The following is a 26967-nucleotide window of genomic DNA, read 5'->3' on the forward strand; positions in this document are numbered from 1 at the left end:
GGAAACCAGCTCCTAAATGAGTATGTGTCTTTTATTCATGAAGTTACAGTGATTTAAGTGTGCATTTTTCTTCTGAAGGTGCTCTCAAAATACGACTTTTGGACATGATTTTTTGAAAAAGTCCTTGCCGCGCTGGCGCCCCCCCCCCTATTTCAAAATCCTGGATCCGCCCCTGATATATGTATATATATATATATATATATATATATATATGTATCTAAATCCTACTTAAGGAGAAGCTTTAGGGTTAATAATCAACGGAAGGGCGAACTCGACCCAAAGGGGAATATTTGGATTCGCCCTTACGTTTTAAAGCTAAAATTCTCAATGACGGGGGTTCAACACAATGCTTAAAATCTATTCCAGCAGAGGGCAGTATTCCTTTTTACTTCCTACGAACTTTGGGCCAAATCTACCCAGCAGTACTCTGACATTACAATCATGCACAAAACTGTGTGTATATACCGTTTGGAGGAAAACTGGTTGTTAAGGCGAATTGATGTATATGCTGACAATCTTTGTAAAATGGGGTATATATCAACATTATCTGTCAATGAAAATGTAACTCAATCCACCACCTACGTTATCCCAAAACTACACCACAATATATAAACTGTACAAAACATGAATGCTTTTAATCCTAATAGTGCCCCTCCTTTTTCGAAAATCTCTATATATTTTACTTTTATATCTTCTACGAAGATTTCGCTGTTACAATGATAAGCGTTTGCAACGTGAACATGTAGTGTGCACGAGAACAGCGAAAAGCACAAATTACCGCGCGCGCAGGCCTCGGCAGCGCCTAGCACGGCCTAGCATATGGGGCTGCCCCGGCGCGGCGCGGCCGGTGCAGGTGATGAGCTGAGGTCGAGGAGCTGCGTACGTCGCGCCTAAAACCAGTGCAGCCGACCGAACACGACGCCTTCCGCCCGTGAGTGGAAAGTTTCTTGAAAGTTTCCTGAAACTGTAAATAGTACGACAGATGGTGGACTGTACTCACTAAGAAGAAGAAGAAGAACTTTAAGTTTTGGATATATTTCTAGCAACTTAACGGTAAGTCAGTGACCACTGTGGCGGTAGGCCTAGGCTAACACAAAACTATTGTCGATGGACTCACGTTATCAGTCATGATTTGTAATATGAAGGGAGTGCCTAAGTCTGCGCACCTAAAATTTGATCTCGATTTTATTACAAAGTAAAATATTATTTTGAGAGTCATCAATGTCATTCCATTCTCTATATTCTAATGATCAAGGAAACAAAAAAAAATCAAGAAATTATTTACAAGAACAATGTTTTTCTACGATTTCAGACGGGCTTGTCACTTTGTGTAGCAAAAATGATTGGTGCCCATGTCTGCGCACTAGCTCATTTTGCACGCAAATCAAATGCAGTGAAGTTTCGGACATTTCTTTTTTGACAATTATTGAAATTTTCAGGGTAGCAAATTGAAACTATTGCTGATACTCATTTTTAATCAAATATTTTTGTAGTTTTTGGTATCAAAATGGATTGCTGCGGTCAAGATTGAAAATTGGTATCAGTTTGATGTTTTGTTCTATGAAAATTGCGCATTTACGTGAGTGCGCAGACATGGGCACTGCGCAGACTTGGGCACTCTTACCATACGATTTGTATTTCTGATTTTGTCTGCCTTATTTTTCCTCTTTTCTTTTAAAAGTTGAGCACACATTGAAATTTTCTTTGGCTAGCCTAAGCCTTCATTGCCGTGTTGAGTGCATGCTTTTCACAACTCCTCAGTCCTCTTTTCACAACTCTCTCAGTTTTGTATTTGACTTAGATCTAGATCTACATGTTAAACGTACGATTGTCACTGTCTAAACGTAAACCCTGTTCTGTGTACTAGGCCTACCCCCATCTGATCCTGTCATCATGTAGAACAACTCCTCTGCACCATTTGCAGTTCTCCAGACTGGAGGAAACCAACCGAAGAAGAAGAAGCTGCCGAGACTTCTCTTCATTAGATCTAGTCCTACAAGTTAGGACTAACTGTTAGATCTGAAAATGAAATGTAGCTCCGCGGCCGTTATTGGTGCAAAAAATTCCTCCAAGCGGCAGGCCCTCCAAGCTATAAACTAGTTAGTTTTATAATATAGATTCTAGGTCTAAGTTAGATAGGCTAACTATAGGCCTAGATCTAGACTTTGTCTAGGGGCCTAGACTAGTCCTAGGATGGGGGGTTGGGTGTCCGGACACTTGTCTTTGAAGCCCTGTTTTTTGTCTTTGGATTAAGCCAAAATATATAGATCTAGGCCTACGTTGAATTGTGCTTTTCATCATCAATATTTGATCTCCACAATATTGTTTCCCATTTTGTGCTAAAAAACAACGAAGAATTTGATTGTAAACCTTTTCAAATGGCTGTTAAAATGGAGTGTCCGGACACCCAACCCGTCCGGACACCCAATAACTGGACAAAAAGTTACTAGAGTCTAGATTTACTAGTATTAATCCGAGTGAATTACAATAGACCACACTGATAAACCTAAACTAAATAGTAAATTTTCTAAACAACAATTTTTAGAATAATAGAAGTCTAACGTAATACTAATAGGACAAAGAGGAATAAAAGATCTAACCAGTTGTTTATCAGTGTGATCTACTTTTAAACTGTTAGGCCCCTAGATCTAGTCTAGATGTTAGATCTATACCGGTAGTCAAATAACTTAATGTAGATCAATAATCTTAATGCTATTAAGTAATATCAATAGATTTACTTCTCATTTTTGCAGATGAAAAGAAGAAAGCCAGAGGAGGTAGCGAAGCACTACATTAGTTGTGGCCAGGACCCAGACTGGATCCAACAAAAATGGGTGAACAAGGAAAAAGGTTAGATTTTCTTTAGCTCTGTCATCAGCATTTTCCACAATTTGTATGTTCCTTGCAGAGAAAAGTGCAAGAGCAATAATCTTCAGGGGGCTTAAGTTAGGGAATTGTATGCCTTGGGTGCTACGTAACATAGATCTAGTCTAGCTACGGATAGCTCAATGTATGATGGGGTCACAATAATTTGTGCAGTTTTCACAATTGTGTTTAGATTCTGATGTTTGGAGCAATAAATCTCTTGAAATACACAATTATTTGTTGAATCTATTTATATAAAACAAATAAATAGATTATTGACTTCAAATCATCGAAAACAGAGCATTGATTTACGAATGGATTGCAGTACAGAGATCGCTATATCAAAATTCGAATGACGAAATGATCGCATCACTCCACAGAGCAAAATTGCAACAATTGTCAACAACGAGGGTAATATATTGTATGGCATAAGAAGATGGATGGTTTTCAATATTCATATTTGTAGATCAATACAACCCTGGAAAAGATTATTAGACAAGGAAGTGTTGAGTTCATTGATAGAACTTTCAGACGATTTCTAATAGCTAACTCATGATTAGAGGATGACTACTCTAAGGGAACAATTACCGTCTGCATTGCTCAGACAATTACACCAAGGGTAATTACCCCTAGGACAAATATCCCCAGGAAACCCCCCCCCCCCCGAACGACAATTACACCCCAGAAGATAGATAATTTAGAATAAGTGACAAAACATAAATGTTCTAAAGGGTAATTGACCCAGGGATATTTTCACATTAAATTTGCATAGTTATCCAATTGAAACAAATCAAGTTACTTTTAAGCATAAAAGTAAAAAACTTTAAAATGCCAAGACCTACGCTTGAGTAGACCTTGGACTTGGTCCTTGCTCATTTCTACAGAGTGAGCCATTCTCAGCCTCAAGCTAAACAATAACTGGAATACTGGAATTGGAAAAAAAAGCAGAAGTAAAGTAAAATCAAAACCTTTTTGAATTGTGGTTGTTGGAACTCATGTTTATGTAAATTAGATCTAAGTCTATGCAATACACTTGAGGGATTCCAATTTCCAGCAAAAATATTTTGATAAATTTTCTGGAGCAATCTACATTGAAATTGGAAAAGCAATGAGTGGTAGGTAACTTCATATCTACTCAAGATACATTTGGGTCATTCCATCTGGATTCACCCAATGGGTTTTCCTTACCGTCTCAGATTTGCTCAAATTTGGCATACATAAAATTGACATTTACTTAATCCCAAGAACCCCCCCAAAAAAATAATGTAAACGGTCCATTGGTTTTTGCACTATGGCCTGCCCGTTTTGTTTTGGTAAAAATGGGTGTGACCTTCAACATTCAACGGCACATTGCGCCTGAACCGGTCGACCAATTTTTAGAAACTAGTACCATTCAATAGGAAATTCAAATTTCAAAGAGGAATTCAAAAATGGTATCAAAACTATTATTTTAGTAATCTAAAGTGGTATGGCCTTAATTTGTGAATTTCCTGGTCCTGATCCTCAAGTGGATATATGATGACCAAGGAAAGGAATAATTACTATAGTCCCTCCAGCCAATTGTAAAGTGGTGGGACTCAACTCCAAAATGTACTAAAAATATTGAGCTCTCTCGATCGCTAACGTTCTTATTGGTCATCAATATCCACTTGAGGATCAGGACCAGGAACTTCACAGATTCAGATTCAGGTCATAGCACTTTAAATTACCCCTCGACCTTTGCTTTGACCTTGATTTTGACCCCCGGCCGAATAATTTTTTAACTTGATTTTATTTTATGTAACTTAATCGTCAATATAATATCAACATAATATGTAAAGATCTAGGATGATATTTTATTTCTTCATCTAAAAAGCTCTTTTAAATTATATTTACAAATTTACTGTTGGCCCCACATATTGATATTGGTGTTAATGTGTGTACAAGTCTTCATTATACATGAATACTCCCAAACTAAAATTACATTGAAATCAAATAAAAAAGGGAAACTCAACTTATCAGGTATTACAGGAAACATTAAACAAAATGAATAATATATGTAGACTACATGTATATTTGCTTATGAAAAGAGACATTTGTTTAGCCCTTTTGATTGGGGTGCAATTGGCCTACATACAACTCACAAGAAAGCTGTAGTTTTGACGGAAACAACAATGAGTGTGCTTCCTAGTCAGCTCTACTGTCCCATACTAGATATACCCTACAGATCTTTGAAGTATCAACATGAGATATGTAGTATTTTAATTGATTGTAATGTAACTTTAGTTTGAAAGTATTCATGTATCATTGAGACTTGTACACACATTACCAACACCAATATCAATATGTAGGGCCAACAGTAAATTTGTAAATATCATTTAAAATAAAAATTGGTCAACCGGTTCAGGCGCAATGTGCCGTTGAAAGTTGAAGGTCACTCCCCTTTTTGACAAAACAAAAAGGGCGGGCCAGGGCTCAAAAACCGATGGGCCGTTTACACTAATTTTTTTTTGTTTCATGGAAAGCAAATGTTAAATTTTATGTGTGTCGAATTTGAACAAATTCTGAGAGGGTAAGGTCCAAAATGGCACTTTTATTGGGTGAATTGGCATGGAATGACCCATTTCAGGAATCTTACCCGCGCCCATCCCCATTATCTTAATGCTTGCCTATAAATCGATCAAAAGGCATGAAACTCTTATTAATAAAGTCATATTTAATCTTTTGGAATTAACATTTCTCATCATCAGGTCGTGGTGTAGTTGCTACAAGGGATATTACAAGAGGTGAATTTATAGCTGAATATGAAGGGCATCTGATTACAGAAGAAGAACTTGAAAGAAGGGAAGAACAAATAGAAAGTGTCTTCAGATATGAATTCACCTGGAAAGGAAAGAAACTATGGTAGGTTTCATAGCAGACCGAATCTTACATATCCGGAAGTAATATATTATCCCACATGTTTTGCTCAGTTCTCACTATCACATTGTAGCTCACATGAGTTAAAAGCTTAAGGTACCAAGTATGGTATTAATTGCCAAAATGGAGGGGGTGGAAGCATGGCCCAAAACAATCACTTATGATGTTCAAAACCCTAATAAACCATATATTTGTGGAACGCCGAGTTACTAAGCTATCCAAAAATTTGACGTTTTACAATCTTGGACCTTTTATATGCTAATTAGCTAATTTTTCCCCCAAAATTGTAAAAAATAAGGTTTTCAAAATGTGAATTATAAATTGTAACCTCCTACATCATTTATGCTATGTGAATTTTATCTTTTTTATTGGGTTATGGGCTGTGAAATCTTCGATTTTACGCGGAATTCCAATTTTTTCCCTCAAACACCAATCTACATTTTCCACGTTTTTTTTCCTTCCCGGATCGAGATCCGAAAGTCGGAAATGCGCGCTTCAGAAAAGCGGTAAACTTCAGTTCTCAGCTCAGGCATAATTGTCCATAGCTAGAAAAGCATATATACTTCGCACTGAAGTTAGCTAGTATTCTTGCGTCGGAAAAACCACCAAAATTTACCCTTGCAAGCTACACGAAAACAGCGCATTCGTAGGGAAGGCGGAAGGCCATCAATAGTACATGCACGTTGATGTTAGTGCATACACACAGCGAAAGACGAAAACAGCGCATTCGCGTATAGGTGGGAGGCCATTCATAGTACACGCATGTTGATGTTAGTGCATACACAGCGCTATGGTGCAAGTGCACTTTTTTTTGTCGCTAGCGAAATATGCAAATATACATTTTTGTTCAATAACGCTTATATATTTTTTGTAATACAAGGGGACATCAAAATGAAAAGAAATGTAAACAAAAATAAAACAGCATCTCATCCAAAATCAATATTAGGAATACTTTGAAGGGTTGCTTGTGCTTCCATCTGCACTCCATTTAATTTATATCCTGACTATAATCACATACAGTCACATAAACACCAAGGTATTTGCTACATATAAAATAGATCTGTATATTGTCTCGCCTGCATAGCAGAGCGAGACTATAGGCGCCGCTTTTCCGACGGCGGCGACGGCGTCAACAATGAAATCTTAACCAAGGTTAAGGTTTTGAAATGTCATTATAACTTAGGAAGTATATGGACCTAGTTCATGAAACTTGGACATAAGGGTAACCAACTATTACTGACCATTCTGCATTATTTTCATGTCACATGATAAAGGTCAAAGGTCATCTAGGGTCAATGAACTTTGGCCATGTTTGGGAAATCAGCATTGAAATCTTAACCAAGGTTAAGTTTTTGAAATGTCATCATAACTTCAGAAGTATATAGACCTAGTTCATGAAACTTGGACATAAGGGTAACCAAGTATCACTGATCATCCTGCGTGAGTTTCCAGGTCACGTGATCAAGGTCATAGGTCATTTAGGGTCAACGAACTTAGAATATGCACAAATTTTTTTGAAATTTCATCATAACTTGGAAGTATATGGACCTAGTTCATAAAACTTGGACATAAGGGTAACCAAGTATCACTGATCATGCCAAATTTCGGCGCGCTTGCGCGATCAACGATGGACTGAAGTGATTGAAATATCCCAATAGGATTAGGGTTAATATTCTGCCATCCTCATCCTATTACTAGAAAAATCCTAGAAAAATCTGTCTATATGATTGTTATGTCTCATTTGTAGCTCTGTATTTCTGTATTGGTCATTTCAGCCGGATCATCTGTTGGTGTACCAACCCTTGGACCTCTTTCTCCTCCTAGAGTCCCACAGAGTCCCACTAAGGAACGCCTTGATCCTCAAAATTCATCACGATGTAATGATGGAGGTACTATATGTTTTTTTTTTCACTTCAATTAGACATAATCATCTTAAAATATTCACTTTTTAGAACCTCCTGCACATTCAGTAAATTTCATTTTGGTATGAGAAGTATAAAGGTACTAGCAATTGATATTCTAACATCGTCATCATAATATACCTAAGTTTGTTTTTTACATTTTCTTGGAATAAATATGTTTTTATGATTTATAAGTCTCAGTCAGAATCTGTTATAAATGGCATTAAGTGAATTACCTGCAATGTGAAAATATAACTTTCTGTTTCTGTATTGTTTATTTCAGCTGGATCATCTGGTGGTGTATCAGCCCCTGGACCTCTTTGTCCTAGGAAAAATCCTACCCTGGTACCCCTCAATCGTCAGGAAGATTCATCAAGAGGTACTGCATATTAAAACAATCCCTGTATATCAATAGTGTAACTAATTGTTTACTAGTTTATTCCTCCTTGTGCTAAAGAAAAAATATGTTTTAGAGACATTGATCTTTAATACAGTTTAATTTGCAATGAATAAACATGGATGTATGAATTTCTGTATGTCTTGTTTATTACAGGTCTCCCTGCAGTGTCCAGTCCTTCTAATCAGGATTCTCTCTGTCCTTTTATGAAATTGTTGATTATATATTTATTTGGTACAACTTGCTGTAACAGTTTTCTTTGTCCCTGCTAGACTGACATCAAAGAAATGTCAGGGAAATTTATAATTGGCCAAAAATATCAAAAATATCAAAATAACATTTATAGGATAAAATGCTATGACCCTTTGATAGTGTAGTCTCTTTGACTGCAGTACAAGTCTTTTGTACTGCAAATAGTTAACTTCAACATATAGAAAACATTTATAGCTGGAAATGAGGTTGAAATAACTATTATTGAATTTTTAAGACTTCATCACAGATCGTCTTTTTGAAATGCTGGGAGCCCTAACTGGCAATTATTCACATGCAGATTTTATTTCTTGTCATTGAATTGATGTAATGGGAATTAACTTACCAGGAATGTAGCACCTTAAACACACCAATTCTTGAGTGAGGTAATCGAGCCTCTGATTGTGTGAAAGACCATTAATAATTCCCCATTCGCCAAAATAGAGTTCGTGTGTATATACATTCTCCTGAAACATGACTACTAATCCCATGCTTTCTATTTTGAAGTTATCTTGATATTCCAAAAAACAATAGTCTATGAATATTCTTCATTGTCTATAATTATTCTCTCAACATTTTAGAACGGAGGTACACGAGATGGGAGTCTGGGGAAACGGCTCAACTAAAAGAGTTCTTCAAAGAATACTTCACATCAACTCAAACAAAACTTCCATGTAAGTTTGACTATTTGCTATATTTTAAATATGTGACCCTGCATCTCAAAACAACCACCATACCCATCAAAATAATGAAAAGAAAGTACCCATTCTAAAAAAAATATTTACTTAGAAAAGGGGCTTTGAAGTTTGGGGTCTATTCAAATGCAAAATCTCAACCAGGGGCGCTCCGTGCGGTGCATGGGACAAAAAGCAGAATACAAATCTCCACAGCAATCACTGTGAAGGTATTATTAAATTAAGCTGAAATTTGACACACTCATTACAAACAGTCTAGTTATGCTTATTCTCAACTTTCGATGCAATAGCATCATCCTTTTAAAAGTTATCAAGAGTTTGAAAGTGAAGAGGGTATAAAAGAATTTCAAGAATGAAAAGGGAACTCTACCCCCTAAAGACAAAGTGTGCTAGAAAAACTGCAGTAAAGACATATTTCCTGTTTGTTTTATGATCCAAGAAGAATTGCTCTTTCAGAAAATATGTAGAAAAATAAATTGACATATTTTGGTCCTATATTTTTGGTCCTTGTGTAAAATCGGTTTGTGCAACTTTTTGTTGGTTTTGAGATACGCGGTCACATATGATCTACACAAACATTGACAAACTACTAGGTGTTTGAAAACACTGATCATGTAATTTTCAGGTTTGAAATATAATTACTAGACAAATGCAGTTTGAATGTGACCCTTGTCTTTTTTTTTGCCTCTGCCACACTGTTATGTTTTTGGGCCATCTGTCATACTGACCATTCAGGATAATAATACATTAAAAACTTGAGTTTCCCCTGACCTTGTCTGTTTTGGCTTTTTTTTCTGTAAATATTCTCATTACAACTTATAGGTCATTTTGTAGTCTGAAGCGGTATTTGTTTTTTTACCGAGTACTCCGGTATTAAAAAAGGGGAATACCAGATACACCGATTTTCGGAAATTACCCCCCCCCCCCCGATATCAATCATATTCTCACAGCCAATCTTCAAAATCTCCTTGATATTATCAGGGAGATCAATTGAGTTTTCACTTGATTCTATCAAGCCCAGTCTTTAGATGCAGTTACCTGTTATTTTGTCTTCTTAATCTGGATAAATGAGACTGAATTATGAATGCCTCGTGTAGTACAGATGCTTCCTTTTGTTATGTGACTTTTTACACATAAAAAGGATCAGCAAAAGTGGAAAAGCGGAAAAAGGGGCAAAAAGTATTCCCTGAGGATTTGTCATACTGCTAGTAGTCTATTTTGCTAAGTCGTATGCATCATTCAGAGAAGAGGTTTCCACGGGTGTTCGTATCATTCTTTTTCTCATGTAAATACCATGCATACTTTTATAACGTGTTGGTGCATCTAACAACTTGAGAGAATCAAGTTAGACCTCACTGAATCTCCCTGATATTATCGGGGAGTTTTTTAGATCAGGTGCTTCTCACCTGTTAACTTATTTTAAATTTATGGCAATCTATGCTATATCTATCTTTATTGATAGTAATTGCAATAACTTCAATGTCACTTTGATTTCAACAGCAAGAGCAGAAATTAGAAAATTCAAAATGAGATTTCCAGCCTTCAGACATGATGTAAGGACCATAGCAACCAAGGTCATGAACGAGGTGCGGAAGACCGAACGACTGACAGAGGAAAGAGTCAAACGACTTGGGATAAGATAATGAGGTGATGGGCTAACAGGTTAATCGGGACATTTCTGGTAACAGTAACACGCATCTTTTAGGATAGATTCAGGATTGTGCTTAGAATAAAATAAACTTACAGTCTTCATAAATCCCTTTTGAGTGTTTTCAACAATCCAATTAGTGAAGTCTTTCTATATGAGCTCACCTGAGCCGAAGGCTTATAACTGCACAGATGCTCGTCCCTGCAAAAACTGTCGCCTCATGGGCAACAGAGCATGCGGATAGTGATTAATCACCTAAATATTAGCTGTGGGGTCATGCTTGTTATCAATTATTTTATGGTACTTTGATGAATTGTGTTAGGGTCCCTTACAATCAAGTGGGTGGAGCATTGGAGGAGTACCCTCTCATGATCGAGCTATGAGGATTTTAAATAAAATAATGCATGCAAACATATTTTTGAAATGTGATTCAGGCAATTGCAGGGGCAGAGGTAGTTGATGTCAGATTTGCTGGCAGGATTAAGAGTACATAGGGCCCACAGGGCAACAGTTTGTTCAGGGGTGACCATTTGGTAGGCAAGTCAGAGGATCTCTCAATCAAATTTATTGATAAAATACTACTAGAGGCATAGGATTGAAAGTTGCTCAATTGAAGCATGTGGTAATTACTAATTTGCAATTACATATGACAATTGCATGACATCAGGTGAGCACCAGGCCCCCTGGGGCTCTTATCATTTATCCCTAACTGCCCTCCTCCATAGTTTTGGCGATTGCATCGCGACCGCTACCAATTTCAGATTCTCGCTTTATGACTTTTTCCCTTGCAGTCTTGTCTTGCACACATTTTGCAGGGACTGATTTTTAAAATTTACAGGGGAGCTATAAATAGCTCTCCTAGAGGCTCTCAAGGAGAATTTTTAGGGGAGCTAAATTTGTTCTTCACGTAGAAAGACTGGGGTTACAAGGGGCTCTGTAAATCACTCCCCAAAAAGCATTTAAGGGGAGCTTGGGAGAGCAATCGCTCTCACTCCCCTTAAATCTTACTCCCTGATTTTGATACCACATTTGTCCTTATCAGACCTACCTAAGGGGTATTATGGGCCAATTAGCAGACATGCCAACAAAAAAACGTATTCCGTACTTTTCTATCCTCTTTCGCTTCTTTAGGGGGTACTAAGATCTATAGATGTCTATGAATGCATAGCACCATCATGCCATACTGCATTGCACCTGTCTTCATAGAAAACATTTAATTGTCCAATGAATTGTCTATGTCCCTCATTTACCAGAACGAATGCTTTTGGTGCAGGAATGAAACACTTGTGAAAATGTATGTATGTATGTTTTCTATTGAAAATAATTGAATAATAAAAGGTTTTCAGGTCGACAGGTGGAATGAGATTGATATTTTTATGATCTGAATAATTATTGACATCTAATGAGTTTGGTACCCCTTATCCAAATGTAAAAGACAAGAATGCGCTTTTAGGTTGGCAGTACTGAATTAGTATGCGCATGTCATTAAAAAGGCTATAGCTGCATATATTTGTGTACATTTACATACATTAATACTTTATGCAAATCTGCTGTACTCATAAAAATAGATAAGAATTGATTTATTTCACATTTGGGAAACATTAATCTTCATTATTACACAGTTTTCATGTAATTTTGTACTTGTTTAGGCTGAAATTATGAAAATATCCCCCAAATGCATAAAATACGCATTATGAATAATTCATTTCCTAATTATGCACAAAAAAATGCACAATTGATTTTAAAAAATTACACCACCAGATTCAGCATCCAGCATTCAGATAAATTTAGCTTCTCAGCCTCACTCCAACTAGAGCATTTTACCCACTGTACAATATATAAATACAAATATATGTTGTGCTAGTAATGTCATGCCTAGCTGATTCTAGTTCAAACTCGGAGATGTAATCATTAGTCTAGTAAGATAGATGATTGTTTGTTTGTGAAGGCAGCTTTAATTGCAAATAATTGGAATTAAGTATTTCATTGTTGATTCACCTAACTCTCAGCAGCCTTATTAAAAAGGCTTTATAAGATTAAATCTGACTTATTGCCTACCTGAGCAAATGCCTTCTAAAGCCTCCCCTAATGTTTTGGGGGTTTACTTCTTTTTTTTAATGATGTTGGTGCTGGGGACAAAGCAGGTATACTTGGCAGACAATCAGTGTATATATGCATAAAAATATACATGATAGCACAGGTACGTCATTTTTGTAAGTGTAAGCATGGCTGGAGTATGTTTTTTTTTATTCAATTCAGTTGACTTCTGCTCAGGAGATCAAGTGTAATGTGAAATGTACTGGAATGGATATCATTTATTTGATAAGTGCTTGTCTTATGTTTCACTTGCTCTAGATGTGTAACAGCTACATTGTAGTTCATGTATTTGTGGAATTGGACACGAGAAGAAGAAATTCATGACATATCCTTCCCTTGTCAGCACCACCCCCTTCTCTTTCTCTCGCTGTACTAGTTTATCGAAAAATTCACCTAAAAAACTGAGAAACAAAGTTTACCTGCATAATATCGATTGCTGTGTTTATTTTTTATACAAAACAGGACAAATATCAAAATTCATGACGAACGTTGAAGAATTTTGCTGGATGTTATTACATGCATTGCTCCTTTTCATAGTATTGTATACCCATTGCATAATATACGTTTGTGTGTTTATTGTTCAAGTATGAAGTAGGAAACTTATTAACAATTCATAACAAAGGTTCAACAAGTTTTTCCATTGCCATAATATGCAGTGTGTTACATAAATTAACCATTTGTCTTGGTTTAAGATTTACATTTGGTATAAATATAACAATTATTAATTAATTATTAATTTTTATTTTATTATTAATTATTAATACAAAAAAAATTGCTCATAATTATAGATAAATGAAGCGCTCCTTATCGTTCATAGCATCAATACAATGCTTCCCCTTATGTCACATATGGCACTGCATGTCTAGAAATTATGAGAAATTGAAAGGAAATTTTTCAAGAACTGAGATTTGTAGTATCTGTAGTAATCTGTATGTATTTAGTACTGTGAGTTGGACATGTACAAGAGGTCGTAGTTCATGAAATGTGACATTTCAATTGTTCCTTTGCATGTTTGGTGTTTATAAGTACTTTGTGGATAACCCAGGTTTGGTGCAGTTCATGCTTCAACTTCATTGTGAATTGTCTTTTTACATTGTGTATGAATGGATGTTTTCACATTGTGATAGATTACTTGTTTCATTAAAATTCACTTAATCAGATGCACTTCTGTCCTCGTATGACATTTGTTGGTGTAAGTTTTTGTCTTTAATCTTGGACGCAGTCTTTTTCTTCATTTGTCTGCAGGGGGGGGGGTAATAATCATGCAGACTTCTCAATAACACTGCCTGCAGTTACTGTAAGAGAGGAGTATAGAGTGTTTTAGAAACGCACGACATTGTGTTTCAGGGTGAAATGATTCTTCCATATGAAGACAAAGTTACTCTTCCAGGTATCCCCCCCCCCCCCCTCTTGGGGGCACAATAAACGTGGCTGCCGTGCGTACACCTTTATTATTTTTTATTTCATTTTCTTGCGGGGACAGGGGAGGGGGCTCTCACCACAAATTTTGTAAGCTTCAAGCTTATTATCTAAATCCCACTGTCAAAACAGACTTTACTATTATTCATGTACAGGTATTGGTGTATGTTTGTTTTTAATATGTGTGTGGCGTGTGGGGATACATATATTAGTCTGTAAATATATTGAAAAAGTGTTTGTGTATGTATGTTATACGTGTTTATGTAAGTGTTCTTTTTGTTTGGGGGTGTTTATACATGCGTATAGGGGTGTGTGAGGTGGTTGGCCTATTGCTTGGTTTGGTGTAACTATGGGCATGCGTTTGAGGGAATGAGGAATGAGGGAAATGAGATGAATTGAATTTTTATTTATCAAACGCCTAGTGGGCAATGACCACAATCTCATAATGTGTTTATTTGAGTGTGTTTGGGGGGGGGGGGTGCACAACAACAACGTGAAATGAGCGGAGAAGAGTGTGGGTGGATTAGTTTATATGCCTATAAATGTGTTATGCCTTAAATTGGTATACCTACTTCAAGAATATAGGCGCATAATGAGTTTGTAATCAACATCCCATTGCCGTAATTAGTCTTAAAATGAATGGGCATCCACTACCTTATTGATTGTAAATTAAAAAAAAAAAAAAACTTAAATACAGCCCCAAAACTTCAATTTTTTAAAATAATCATGATCCTTTTAATATGCAATAAGTCGTGAAGACTTTTTTGTGGGGGGCGGTCTTTAACCCTTTTCAGAACTTAAACTCACTTTCCCCTGACTGAACACCATCCCAAACTGGGGGGGGGGGGCGGGGTACGCCCATGCCACCCCATGATCATCCCCCAGCTTGCGCTGTAGGCTACATTACGTTGCTCAGTATTTAACCTCCTTACCGCGCTATGAATCACTGTAATCCACTGCCCAAACCATCTATGAAAAATAATACATGCAGGTTAGAATCTTGCATTCTCACCGGTCACCCCTCCCCCCCCCCCCAAATCATGATCACTCATTGACACCGTTTTTTGCAACACATATTTTAAAAAGAAGAGTCTACCCAAAAATATTTTTTCAACAGGATCAGAAATATTAGATGATCAGAACAAAAAAAAAAGTTGAGAAAAATCGGACAACTAATAAGAAATTTATGAGTGTTTAAATCATGGAGCTAAAGCTCCATGATGATAGATAGGTAGATCCCCTATATGCATGTTTACATCAATACAAACTTTGTAGCTTACGTACTGTAGAAATGATGCATTTTGCACTATAAATATAAACAAAATTATGGTAATTAGTGCACCCATGACGTCATCAAATTGGCAACATGTCTAAAAGTTTTCACTGATTTGCTCATTTTTTTCAAATCATTAAAAAGTCATAACTTTTTTATTACCTGTCCGATTTTCCCCAAACTTTTTTTTTCTGTATCTCTCACTTTAAGGGCTATTTTTTTTTTCTATTGCCAAAATAAACAAAAGTGCCGGTAATGGATATCCTTGTCTAACGAGTAACGCCTCTTGATGGGAATATATCGTCGGCGGAGGACCAGAAGGGCGCTATTGCAGATCAAAGATGTTCCGTTGGGAACCAGAAGGGCGCTATTGCTATTGACTTTGTACAGCAATAGCGCCCTTCTGGCTCCGAACGGAACACCTTTAAAATGTAATAACGCCCGTATGGCTCTCAACAGACGAAAATATGTTAGCCATCCATTCAAAATGACGTTGTTGAATATATATAATATAGCTATCGATTTCCTAAATCCAGTTTTAAAACCATAAGCTCTTAAACAATTTAAAATAAAATTCCACTCTAGCGTGTCAAACGCTTTGTGAAAATCAACAAAAAATAGACACCTTTCGGCAGGTTGCGTATAACACGACTAAATATATTTCCGAAAAAATTGTTCAGCTTTTGAAATCGGGACCGGCTTGCGATTGTGATGTCCGCACAGTTCAATACATGACGTACGTATCTATTGTCCCATGACACACGGCTTAATTCTACGAAAGTAGCTTTAATTATGTTGTATTTGAAAATATCAATTACATCCTGAATGAGCCTTGCTACATCAAAACCACGTCTAATATGTTTATGTTTATTTAATTTCCAGGAACACATAACATAATAACATAACAAATTCTCATATGAAACTTAACAATATACAATATACACAATAACATAAACAACAACCAATGCCTGGGGATTACCTAAAAGAAATAATAATTTCTGTATAAAGGCTCTCCTCATTGGTTGCTGTCATAAAATTCATACAAACACAATGGTCAGCATGTACACGAAAAGAATGTAATAAAAAGAAAGGAAAATATAAAAGGACAAGCCTAAGGCATTCGCCTGAAGACCATTAGATTATAACTGAAATCTTCAATATGCATTAATAATTGGGGGCATATCAAACAAAATATTACGTAAAGCATTTAAAAATGGCCAAACAGAAACATCAAATATCCCTCCTGATCTTCGTCAATCAATTTATGCAGGACTTTCTGTAATCCATTAGCGAGTACTGTTGTAATCAACTTATAATCGATATTGAGCAACGTTATTGACCGCAAATTTTGTAGGTTTTCTCTTTCACCATTTTTGAATATGGGAGAAATAATCCCTTTCCTGTGTGAATATCATAGTATTCCTTTCGGAAAGCTCTTATTAATACTCTTAAAAATAATCCCCTATATAGTGGTGTTATGTTTGACAAAAACGGGTATTGCGTGTACTTCCAAAGGGAATATAGTGGTGCTACATGTGACAAAAACGGGTATTGCGTGTACACAAAGGGGAATATATATAGTGGTGCTGTATATGACGAAAAGGGGAATTGCATATATACAAAGGGGAATATAGTGCTGCTATATGTGACGAAAAGGGGAATTGCATGTACTTACTAAGGGAAATATAGTGCTGCTATATGTGACGAAAAGGGGAATTGCATGAACTTACAAAGGGAATATAGTGCTGCTATACAGTGCGTATCAAAAAAAAGTTTACACTTTGAAAAAATCCTGTAAAATCATACATTTGTCATATTCTGAAGATTTTTCCACATTATATCATTGGTACAGATCCATTTAAGCAAATTACGATATAACTGTCAAAAAATATTTCCGCTTGAGTGAGCACCACTTACTTTTGAAAAGTTAGTGAAAAATGATTTGCGCAGAACTTTGAAATAGTTATGCGAATAAAAGTAGACCATAATCATGAAGAACACATGGAATTTAGCTAGTAAAATTGATTTTAAGATAATTTCAACCTTTTTAACTCGTTTCCTTGCCCAAAACACTTCGAAGAGTGCATTGTGCCCCACCCCACTCCCCCACACACCGAGGCCATCGTGACGATATTTGCTTTACACTGAGCTGGGATTTACATGAAATGGCTTAGGCTTGATTTTCATTTTGTTAATCATTGTCAAGCTTGGAAAAAGTGTGGAGAAACAAGTATCAAATGAAAAATAAAGTGCAAACCCACTTTAAATGATAAAGACTTTGTGAAAAAATGCTGGAGATGTCTGATATAAACTTTTGTTCAGATTCAGTTATGTCCTCAGATCCAGCTGGCACAAAAAGGGTGAAGGTTGTGCTTACTAAGTGTTGAAATTTCAATTTGGGTGGCAAAAATTGTTACAAGATGCTTGAATGTATCCGTTTTATTTCAGTTGACTAAAGTTACAAGGGAAATGTATGAGAAATGCCGAGCAGGATAAGTTCGTTTTCGCCCTTTCCCCTTGACACAGTGTGAAAACGAGCATTTTTGCGCAAACAGATTTCTGCAAGCTTAACAAAAACGGAAAGTGCTCACTCAAGAGTAACGTTCTGTCAAAACTTTTACTTTCAGTGGATAGATGCGACCCAAATCCAAGATTGTATGTGAAAAAATTACCCACATGTTGTATATTATTTTATTCCCAGGGCTTTTTCAAAGTGTAAACTTTTTTTTGATACGCACTGTATGTGACGAAAAGGGGAATTGCACTTACAAAGGGGAATATAGTGCTGCTATATGTGACGAAAAGGGGAATTGCATGTACTTACTAAGGGAAATATAGTGCTGCTATATGTGACGAAAAGGGGAATTGCATGTACTTACAAAGGGAATATAGTGCTGCTATATGTGACGAAAAGGGGAATTGCATGAACTTAATATAGTGCTGCTATATGTGACGAAAAGGGGAATTGCATGAACTTACAAAGGGAATATAGTGCTGCTATATGTGACGAAAAGGGGAATTGCATGAACTTAATATAGTGCTGCTATATGTGACGAAAAGGGGAATTGCATGAACTTACAAAGGGAATATAGTGCTGCTATATGTGACGAAAAGGGGAATTGCATGAACTTACAAAGGGAATATAGTGCTGCTGTATGTGACGAAAAGGGGAATTGCATGAACTTACAAAGGGAATATAGTGCTGCTATATATGTGACGAAAAGGGGAATTGCATGAACTTACAAAGGGGAATATAGTGCTGCTATATGTGACGAAAAGGGGAATTGCATGCATTTACAAATTTATATTTATTATTAATATCATGTGGTGCAATATATTTTCTAGAAAAACATTAATTTTTGTTTTGTCTGATCGTAAAATAAACAAATTTATTTTATTTTCTCATTTTTAAAAAAATAAATACTGCCCAGTTAATAAGGCGAAGGAGCCGACTTTACAAATACTGAAAGGAGAAGGCCCCTTTCGTTCATTGTGGGGTAAAAATACCTTAGGGAGAATTTTTGGGAGAACCAAAAATTGTATATTCCAAATTAAACGCAGGGACACAGGGAAAAGGTCCTCACTTTTTAGATTACCTCCCGTTATTCACAAATATTTATCAAAATCAAAATTTAATCACGCATAGCCTCATTAACGTGATATAGGTTGAATTCCCCTTTGCGTACAATTTTCGAGCATTCGCCCTTTGGTTGAATCTAGGTATATATATATATATATATATATATATATATATATATATATATATTTATATATACATATGTGATAAACACAAGTTTACAAGTTTGACTGAAGTTTCATCAGAAATTGAATTCCAACTCGGAGTTTCACGCAACCTAACGTTCCAAACTTAACAACAAAAGGAATTATAATTCGTAAATTATACAAATACTATGAATTATAATCATAATTATATAAGTAATAATGAATTATAAGTCGAAGAGGATAGCCTTTTCCAGGTGTTAGGCAGTGAAATTCACACAATGAAATTCAAGACAATCAAATGTCCACACAGGACCAGTTGTTTATTAATGGCCCTAACCAATGAATAGGAACCATCTTTTCAAAGACGGCTTTTCTTTCTAAGGGAGGGCATGTGATACAGATTTTCAAAGAATACATCATTGATAAAGAGTATGTATCTACCTAAGAAAGAGCAAAAATAGATATTTTCAGGGTATTTTATAGTCCATCAAAGGGAAATTTTTCAAATGTGACATTACAAATATGCGTCGCATTACCAACGTGAGGATCTCCATGGCATTAGTAATCGCAATATTCAAATGCTCATGACTTTCTCATTATTTGTCCCATTTTATTTCTCAAGCTTGCTTTGATCTTATTCTTTGATTTTTCTGCTCCCACAGAAGCCAAGTTGTTCCAAAGATTTCATTCCCCTTTAATCGTTAATGATTCAGTTATGCTTGACATCCATTAAGTGCGTGTTGGGGATTTGGTTTATAGCACAGCTTGCGAAATATAATGGAGTCTATTAGTTTAATCAAACACACGCATGAATATGCATAGTTTATGACATTGGTACTCATTTTGTTTGCGATAAAACAAACCATGCTTAAAATTGTCATGTTCTAGGGCACAAGTGCCGTGTGAGAAATCAATTCCTAAACTTTTATAAATGTTAGTAGTCAGTAGGTCAGACGCCTTACAGAAAACGATCACGGTATGGTCTAGGTGATTGGTGAAAAAATGTTCAGAAAATGGTACAAGCATGAAAATTGGTACAAAGATAGAATAAGTTATTCTAAACATTTTTAGCAGGGGGTGCCAACGTGAGTTCATCACACATAGCAACAGTTGCTAGGTAACATATTTACCATAGTAACTGAGCTTAATTGAGCTTGAGTAACATTTTCACAAGCGATATGTCATACAAATTTTAATCTAAAGCATGTTCCTTTGTATCACAACAGTTTCGATCAATTTATTCATAGCAACGGTTGCTAGGTGACCCTCTTTAGTAGCAACAAATTCTTTAGCTTAGTTAAGAGCATTATGAACTACTCAAAATAGCTCATAGATTAAATCTGGCCCATAGCTTCATCATGTGATGAATGTTTCCATAGGTAGACCGAATGAGTACCATAGGAACAGTTGCTAAGTAACATTTTCCACGGTTACAATTATTATAGGGTATCTTTTTAGGATCATAATTTCTATGAATCACATCTTTTTCTATTAAAGCATTAATGCATTAATCACAACAACCAAAGAAAAATGTATACCAGCCCATGCGAAGTACCCGTTTCTAAGTAATATGTTTTCTGTAGCAACCAATGGTTAAAGGCCATATGGTAAGATTATTAATGTGTAAATATAATAATAATAATAGTAATGATAAAAATAACAACGCGCCTCAGAATAGAATATTTCTAGATAGATGGCGCTATATAAATGCCTATTATTATTATTATTAAATCATAGAGGTACGAAAAGATGCTTAAAAAGCAAAACGTTGCACAAATTAAACTACCTCATGATATGGTTCATAGTTCCAAAGACGATGTCTATGGGTTCCATATTATTGGTATTATACTTTTTGCATGTTAAAAGAACTTCACCTTTAACACCAATCTTTATCCATTTGGAAACCATATTATGGATTAACTTAAATATATGTAAAATATCGACCCTTGGAAGAATCCTACGATATCAACATTTAAACCCACATTCCACAGAGAACAAGACCGCTGAAAGACCTTTGAAAGACCATGAATTCTGGTTGATCTTTCAGAGGCCTCTCAATGAACCTACAATGGTCTTTGAGGTCTTGCACTTGTCCTGACCAATCTTTCAGTGGTCTTCGTGGTCTTGATGGGCTCCAAAACTTGTTGAAACGGTTCAAAACATTCTTGCAGCGGTCTTACAGGAATTAAATGGTCTTTCAGTGGTCTTTCAGTAGTCTTTCAGCGGTCTTTCGATGAACTTTCAAAGGTCTTAATAATCTTTCAATGATCTTTCAAGATTTCTCGAGATTTTTGCAGAGATCACTGTAAGACTCCTGAGATATCATTGAAAGATCACTGGAAGATCATTGAAAGACCAGGCAAAGTCCATGGAAAGAATTCTTAAAGATCACTTGTTGCATAAAAGATCTCTGAAGGACAATTGAAAGATCTCTTTATAGGACTAGGCAGTGAGACAAGAAATATCCATCAGTCTTTCAGAGTTCTTTGAAGGGTCTTTCTGAGCCATTCCACAGAGATGACAAATTTGAGTGATCTTGAAGACCGCTGTAAGACCTCGCAAGTCTTTCAGTTGTCTTTCAATGGTCTCCGTTCTGTGGAATGGGGGCCTAAGACAAGAAATTTCCACCAGTCTTTCAGAGTTCTTTGAGGGGTCTTTCTGAGCCATTCCACAGAGATGACAAATATCTGTGATGTAGAAGGCCGCTGTAAGATCTCACCAATTTTAAGTCTTTCAGTGGTCTTTCAATGGTCTTCGTCCTGTGGAATGGGGGCCTTAGCAAGAGGTCAGGAGGACATGGGTACTTACAACCTAAAGATCTCTGATCTTGGAGAGATAACCATGAAGAGATGACCACCAAGATTGATTGAATCAACTAAGTTTAGAACTATATCAAACAAAATCTTGCCAGAAGTCAATTTTCATATGAGTGTTTGGATACCACTTTATCCATTGCTAACAGTAGTCCGTTGGCTTGAAAGCCAACACACTTTGCCTTGGTTTACCCACTCCCTTCCGTAGCCTTCAATGAAGATCATATTAGTCCTCCATGCCCTTCCCAAACCGAATGCCGTGGGCAGGAGTTGATTTTGACCAGGTGTTTTGACTTAGATCAATCCTTCACAGCTGCGGGATCTATCATGACGTGAAAGATCTGTTAGAATTGATTGGGACCATCAGTTCCGTTTCCTTGCCTGTTGGCCTGGATCCTGCAGCTACATGTACATGATCTATCATGACTTTGCAGAAGTTGATTTGTACATGTTAGTTCCGATTCCAGGTGTTTTGACCTGGAACAATCCTGCAGCTCCACGATCTATCATGACGTGAAAAACCTTGCTAGAGGTAATTTAGACCAGTCAGTTCCGTTTCTATTTGGGCATGCTGGCCTGGGTCCTGGAGCTAAATGACTTGATCCTGTTGAAGTTGATTTAGACCTGTGCGATCTTTTTCCAGGTGTTTTGACTTGGAACAATCCTGCAGCTTCAGAACGTGTCATCACGTGAAAGATTTTGCAACATTTGATTTGGACCAGCAAGTTCTATTTTCAGGCGTGGTGACCTGGATCCTGCAGCTCAGGGATCTATTATTGAAAGCTTGCGCAGAAGCTGATTTGGACCTGTCCGTATTTTTCTAGGTGTTCTGACCTGGATCAATCCTGCACATCCAGGACTTTGCATCACTTGAACGATCTGTAAGATTTTATTTTAGACTTCAGTTCCGTTTCCAGGGATGTTGGTCTGGATCATGCAGCTACATGATCCATTGTGACTTCTGTAGAGGTCGGTTTGGACCTGTCAGTTCCTATTCCATATGTTTTGACCTGGATTAATAATGTAGCTCTGGGGTCTATCAAGACGCGAAAGATCTTGCTAGAGATGATTTGGACATGCCAGTTCCGTTTCTAGGCATGTTGTCCTGAATTATGCAAAAAGGGTATATTTTTATGGCGTGTCAAGGGTCAAATTTGCAAGGGTATAAAAAACTGAAATGTTTTTCAGTGTACTTTTTGATCCAACACTACGTGTTTAGAGTACGATTTGCGCAAGTTGGGTGTGGGAGATGGGGCCATACCAAACCGAATGATGTAGGTAAAGGTAAAACATCTTGTTGCATTTCGTAGGAGATTGGTGGACCACTTTGAACGCTTCAAAGAACGCCGTAACAGTCCCGAAGCCATGTTGGGCGTTTCATAAAGCTTTAGGCACGACTTGCGACTCCCGTCTTGGGCTAAAGCATACATGCCTATATAACAGACATAGCTCATCAAGACATTCATGAGAATTACATAGTTTATGACTTCATGAAGTTGAAAATAACTTTTAATACGAACCAATTTTTGAAACCCCCACCATGATATCAAGCTTTACTGTTCACTATAGCTTGCACCTGTCATTTCAACGCTTACATTGAACAGAAAGACCATGCTGATCCAGAACCCCTTCAAATACGTGCATGGAGCTATTATTAGCTCTATGATACGTGTATCTCTCGCCTCGATTATGGGCAATATATTCGGAGATTAGTATGTGCTATCTCACTCAAGACCAGTCATTATAATTTTGATAATTGTAATAATAATTGTTTCATGTTATCGTTTTGGGCCCCCCTCAGGTGCAGGGTTATCAATGTCGTACATGTCAACAGTGCTTGCATTGAATGAGTTCTTCCCAGAGAACTTCATTTTTGTAAATAGCTTCTCGCTATACGGCTACACTGCTGGGTCAATCATATTGCCAATTATAACGGAACGATCCCTGGAAGCGTATGGGTATTCTGGCGCTTTTGTCATCCTCGGAGCTCTTAATCTTAATCTCGTTGCCTGCGGTGCAACATTACGAAAAGCCCCCCGAGAAAACACTACTTCCATTACGAACGAAGGGGGAAATGAAACTGGCATGACGGAAAGGCAGAATCGTACCGATAATGGAATGATATCCCCAAATCAATATAGCGCATTTCTAGACGGAGGGACGGACGACCAACCTTCCGAAGACGAAGGCGATAAGACACGATTGATTAAAACCAAGATGTGGAACAATCGGAATCAGGACAAACTACCAGAAACAGAATCAACCGGGATACGTCGTTTGTTTCAGTCCTGTAAGCAGTCGTTCGGGATCTGTAACGAATCCATATATCTCATCTCCTCACCACTCCACTTCCTCCTCTATTACCTGAGCTTCGCTTGGATGCTCTTTCTTGTTCCTCACGCTGAACAACTCGGCATCCCACCCTCCAAGGCAGTCTTTCTCTCCACAATAGGTGGTATAGGAGGAATCATCGGTCGGACCCTCTTGATAGTTATCATCCACAAAGAACTCCAAGTGTACACATTTTACATTGCAACGGGTGTGGTCTGCACGGCATCCTTCCTGCTGGACTTCATCGGTTCGTCTTATGGAGTACGAGCCGTGTTGGCCTTCGTCCAGGGATACAGTTTCTTCATAGAGGATTGCATTCCAGGAAATCTGTACAAAGATGCCATCTTTAACGATGCGAATTTTGGCGCTTCCGTTGCTCTCGGTTCGTTCATGGGAGGACTCGGGGCGACAGTTTCAGGAACCTTCTCAGGTAAGTAAGACCCCATTATCATCTACTTTCTTGAAGTGGTTTTCCTGAGAGTAGTTTAGCAGATCGCTTCACAAGCGTTCTCATCACAATCTCCTGAAGTGTTTTCCACAATCATTTCACGTAAAATTTTCTTGCTGTTCAAGTATGTGAATACCCCTGGGGCCCGTTGCATATTTTGTTTTTACCTCAGAAAACTCAGGGGGGGGGGGGGTTTACTGGAGATTTTGCCCTGTGCTTAAGTCAATGACAGAAATCAGACTAACCTTAGTTTTCAGTTTTTACCAGAGTTTTCTCAGGTAAAAAAAAAGTTAAAAGCAACAGGCCCCTGGTGAATCACATGTTCCTCGCGAAAATGATACTGCAGCAATAGCATTTTACGCGTAGTGGCCCGTATTTTGAACTCGGATTAAAATTAAACCCTGGTTTAAAGTTGTGATTCAACTATGGGTAGCCAATTGGGGCACAAATTCCTAACGGTACACATCCAATCTATAAACTCATATGACATCCAAACTGTCCATCATTGTCTGGGAATGATAGATTAAGTATATTGATGTATTTTCCTTCGTTATGAAAGCAAAACATTATACATAAGAAATAAACCATTTCGAATATAATTGGCTCCCCATTATATTCAGCACAGAGTTAGATCATTGTCTAAGTTCAACCCGACTTCGGAATACGGGCCAGTGTGTACAAAACAGACAGCCCAATCTGTACGCAATCTTGTTGATCCGTGCAAAGATCGGTTCTCGAAGAAAGGTCGTGTCCTTAAACCAGTTTAAGAGGCAATGCGATCTAGACATCCTCATCGCGAAGGGGTTTCCCCAAACTGGTTTGGAAAACATTTTAACTTGACTGTTCCAATAGCAATAATGTTGAAATTGTTTTCACTAAAAAAAAAGAAAGTGGACGGAAACGGGGACCGCCTGGTGGGTGTTTCATAGAGCTGTTCGTAAGTTAAGAGCGACTTTAAGAAAGACTGGTGATCCTTTCTTGTGGTAAATGGTATGTTGAATTGGCGATAGTTTAGCGCGTAAGAAGGGTTCACCATTTTTCTTAAAGTCGCTTTTAACTTACGAACAGATTTATGAGCGGCCCCCAGGGCAGATGCACATAATTCAACATGTTCAACAAGATGAAGTCACCTAATTCACTCAAAATCAGGCACCCAAAATAATATGACTTCATTATATAATCTTACAGCATGCTGCTCATTATCTAAAGTGAAAAGGCCTTTTGCATATGACGTCATAATATACTCTCACAGCTCCCCCTCTAAAGATATAGGAATCTGTGAAAAAGGAGTTTATAGAATATTCCTATAGCCTTTGGGCGCTTTGAGATTTTGACTTCACGTGTAAGTTTTATTTTTAATGTTATTTACATGATCATTCATTCCAGGTTATCTATATGATGTCACGCAGTCATTCACGAAAGTTTTCATCATCACCGGCTGTTTTCACGCCTGCGCTGTCTTCAATCTCGCCTTCGTAGCCATCTTGATCAAACGACGAAACGACAGAACCACATTAACTTGATTCGATTAAAAAAAATGTGACTCATAAAGGACTTGTACAGTATAAATCGTTCCAGTAGGCGATATGTTAACAACAAATGACTCGTCACACCCGAAAACAGAGACAATTTATTTCTTGATAATCTTTGAATAATCATTATTCGTAAAATGCATTTTGCTAACTTCAAAGTTACAAAAAGGAATAACCGTCATGTTGATCACGCCTTCACTCGGATTAACGGGTCTGAATACGAAGCCTACAATGTCTTGTGTACTGAAGCAAGTTTTATATAATGTTACGCTAGCCTTTGTGTGATGATCCACTTGTCAAAGTTTGTCCGTACGGGTCTGTGTCTGAAGACTACAACACTACAAGTGCTAGCCCACTTCCATCAAAATACACTACTGCTGTCATGGCTGTTATAAATTGAATTCACTCTGTATGTAGCCCGTGGGGTATGGACCCGGGGAGGGGGCACTCAGTATATAAAGCATAGTGGGTATATGTGCCGCGGGGACCCCCATTTTTACACTCGAATTTCAGTTCCAAGGCATAGCATTTTTGTCTTATTGAGAAGAACAACAAAGAAAGCTGCTCCAAGGTTTTACATTTTCTTCTTATCGAGAAAAAAAAGAGAAAGAAATCCGCTCCAAAGCTTTGCAAATTTTTCGTTACGCCGTTCCGATCGCATTGATCTGCTACAATGAG

General features: G+C 37.2%; 2 protein-coding genes across 4 annotated transcripts; both read left to right on the plus strand.

Moving 5' to 3' along the window:
- Window positions 1-899: 899 nt before the first annotated feature.
- On the plus strand, window positions 900-11134 carry LOC121417049. 3 transcript variants are annotated; one of them, XM_041610608.1, is made up of 6 exons: window positions 900-1053; window positions 2754-2850; window positions 7539-7652; window positions 7948-8043; window positions 8892-8984; window positions 10506-11134. In XM_041610608.1, the coding sequence occupies exons 2-6, from the start codon at window positions 2754-2756 to the stop codon at window positions 10646-10648; spliced, it is 543 nt and encodes a 180-aa protein (XP_041466542.1). In that variant the 5' UTR covers window positions 900-1053; the 3' UTR covers window positions 10649-11134. The 3 variants fall into 3 exon arrangements, with proteins under 3 accessions (XP_041466542.1, XP_041466543.1, XP_041466544.1); XM_041610609.1 differs by lacking the exon at window positions 2754-2850 and adding an exon at window positions 5595-5748 and having other exon boundaries at window positions 901-1053; XM_041610610.1 differs by lacking the exon at window positions 900-1053 and adding an exon at window positions 5595-5748 and having other exon boundaries at window positions 2763-2850.
- Window positions 11135-23790: 12656 nt separating this feature from the next.
- LOC121416523 (monocarboxylate transporter 14-like) lies at window positions 23791-26401 on the plus strand. Its single transcript, XM_041610017.1, has 2 exons — window positions 23791-24739; window positions 26144-26401. The coding sequence occupies exons 1-2, from the start codon at window positions 23794-23796 to the stop codon at window positions 26278-26280; spliced, it is 1083 nt and encodes a 360-aa protein (XP_041465951.1). The 5' UTR covers window positions 23791-23793; the 3' UTR covers window positions 26281-26401.
- The last annotated feature ends 566 nt before the right edge of the window (window positions 26402-26967 follow it).

Source organism: Lytechinus variegatus, chromosome 6, assembly GCF_018143015.1.
Source record: "Lytechinus variegatus isolate NC3 chromosome 6, Lvar_3.0, whole genome shotgun sequence".
In the NCBI taxonomy this organism is placed as follows: Eukaryota; Metazoa; Echinodermata; class Echinoidea; order Temnopleuroida; family Toxopneustidae; genus Lytechinus; species Lytechinus variegatus.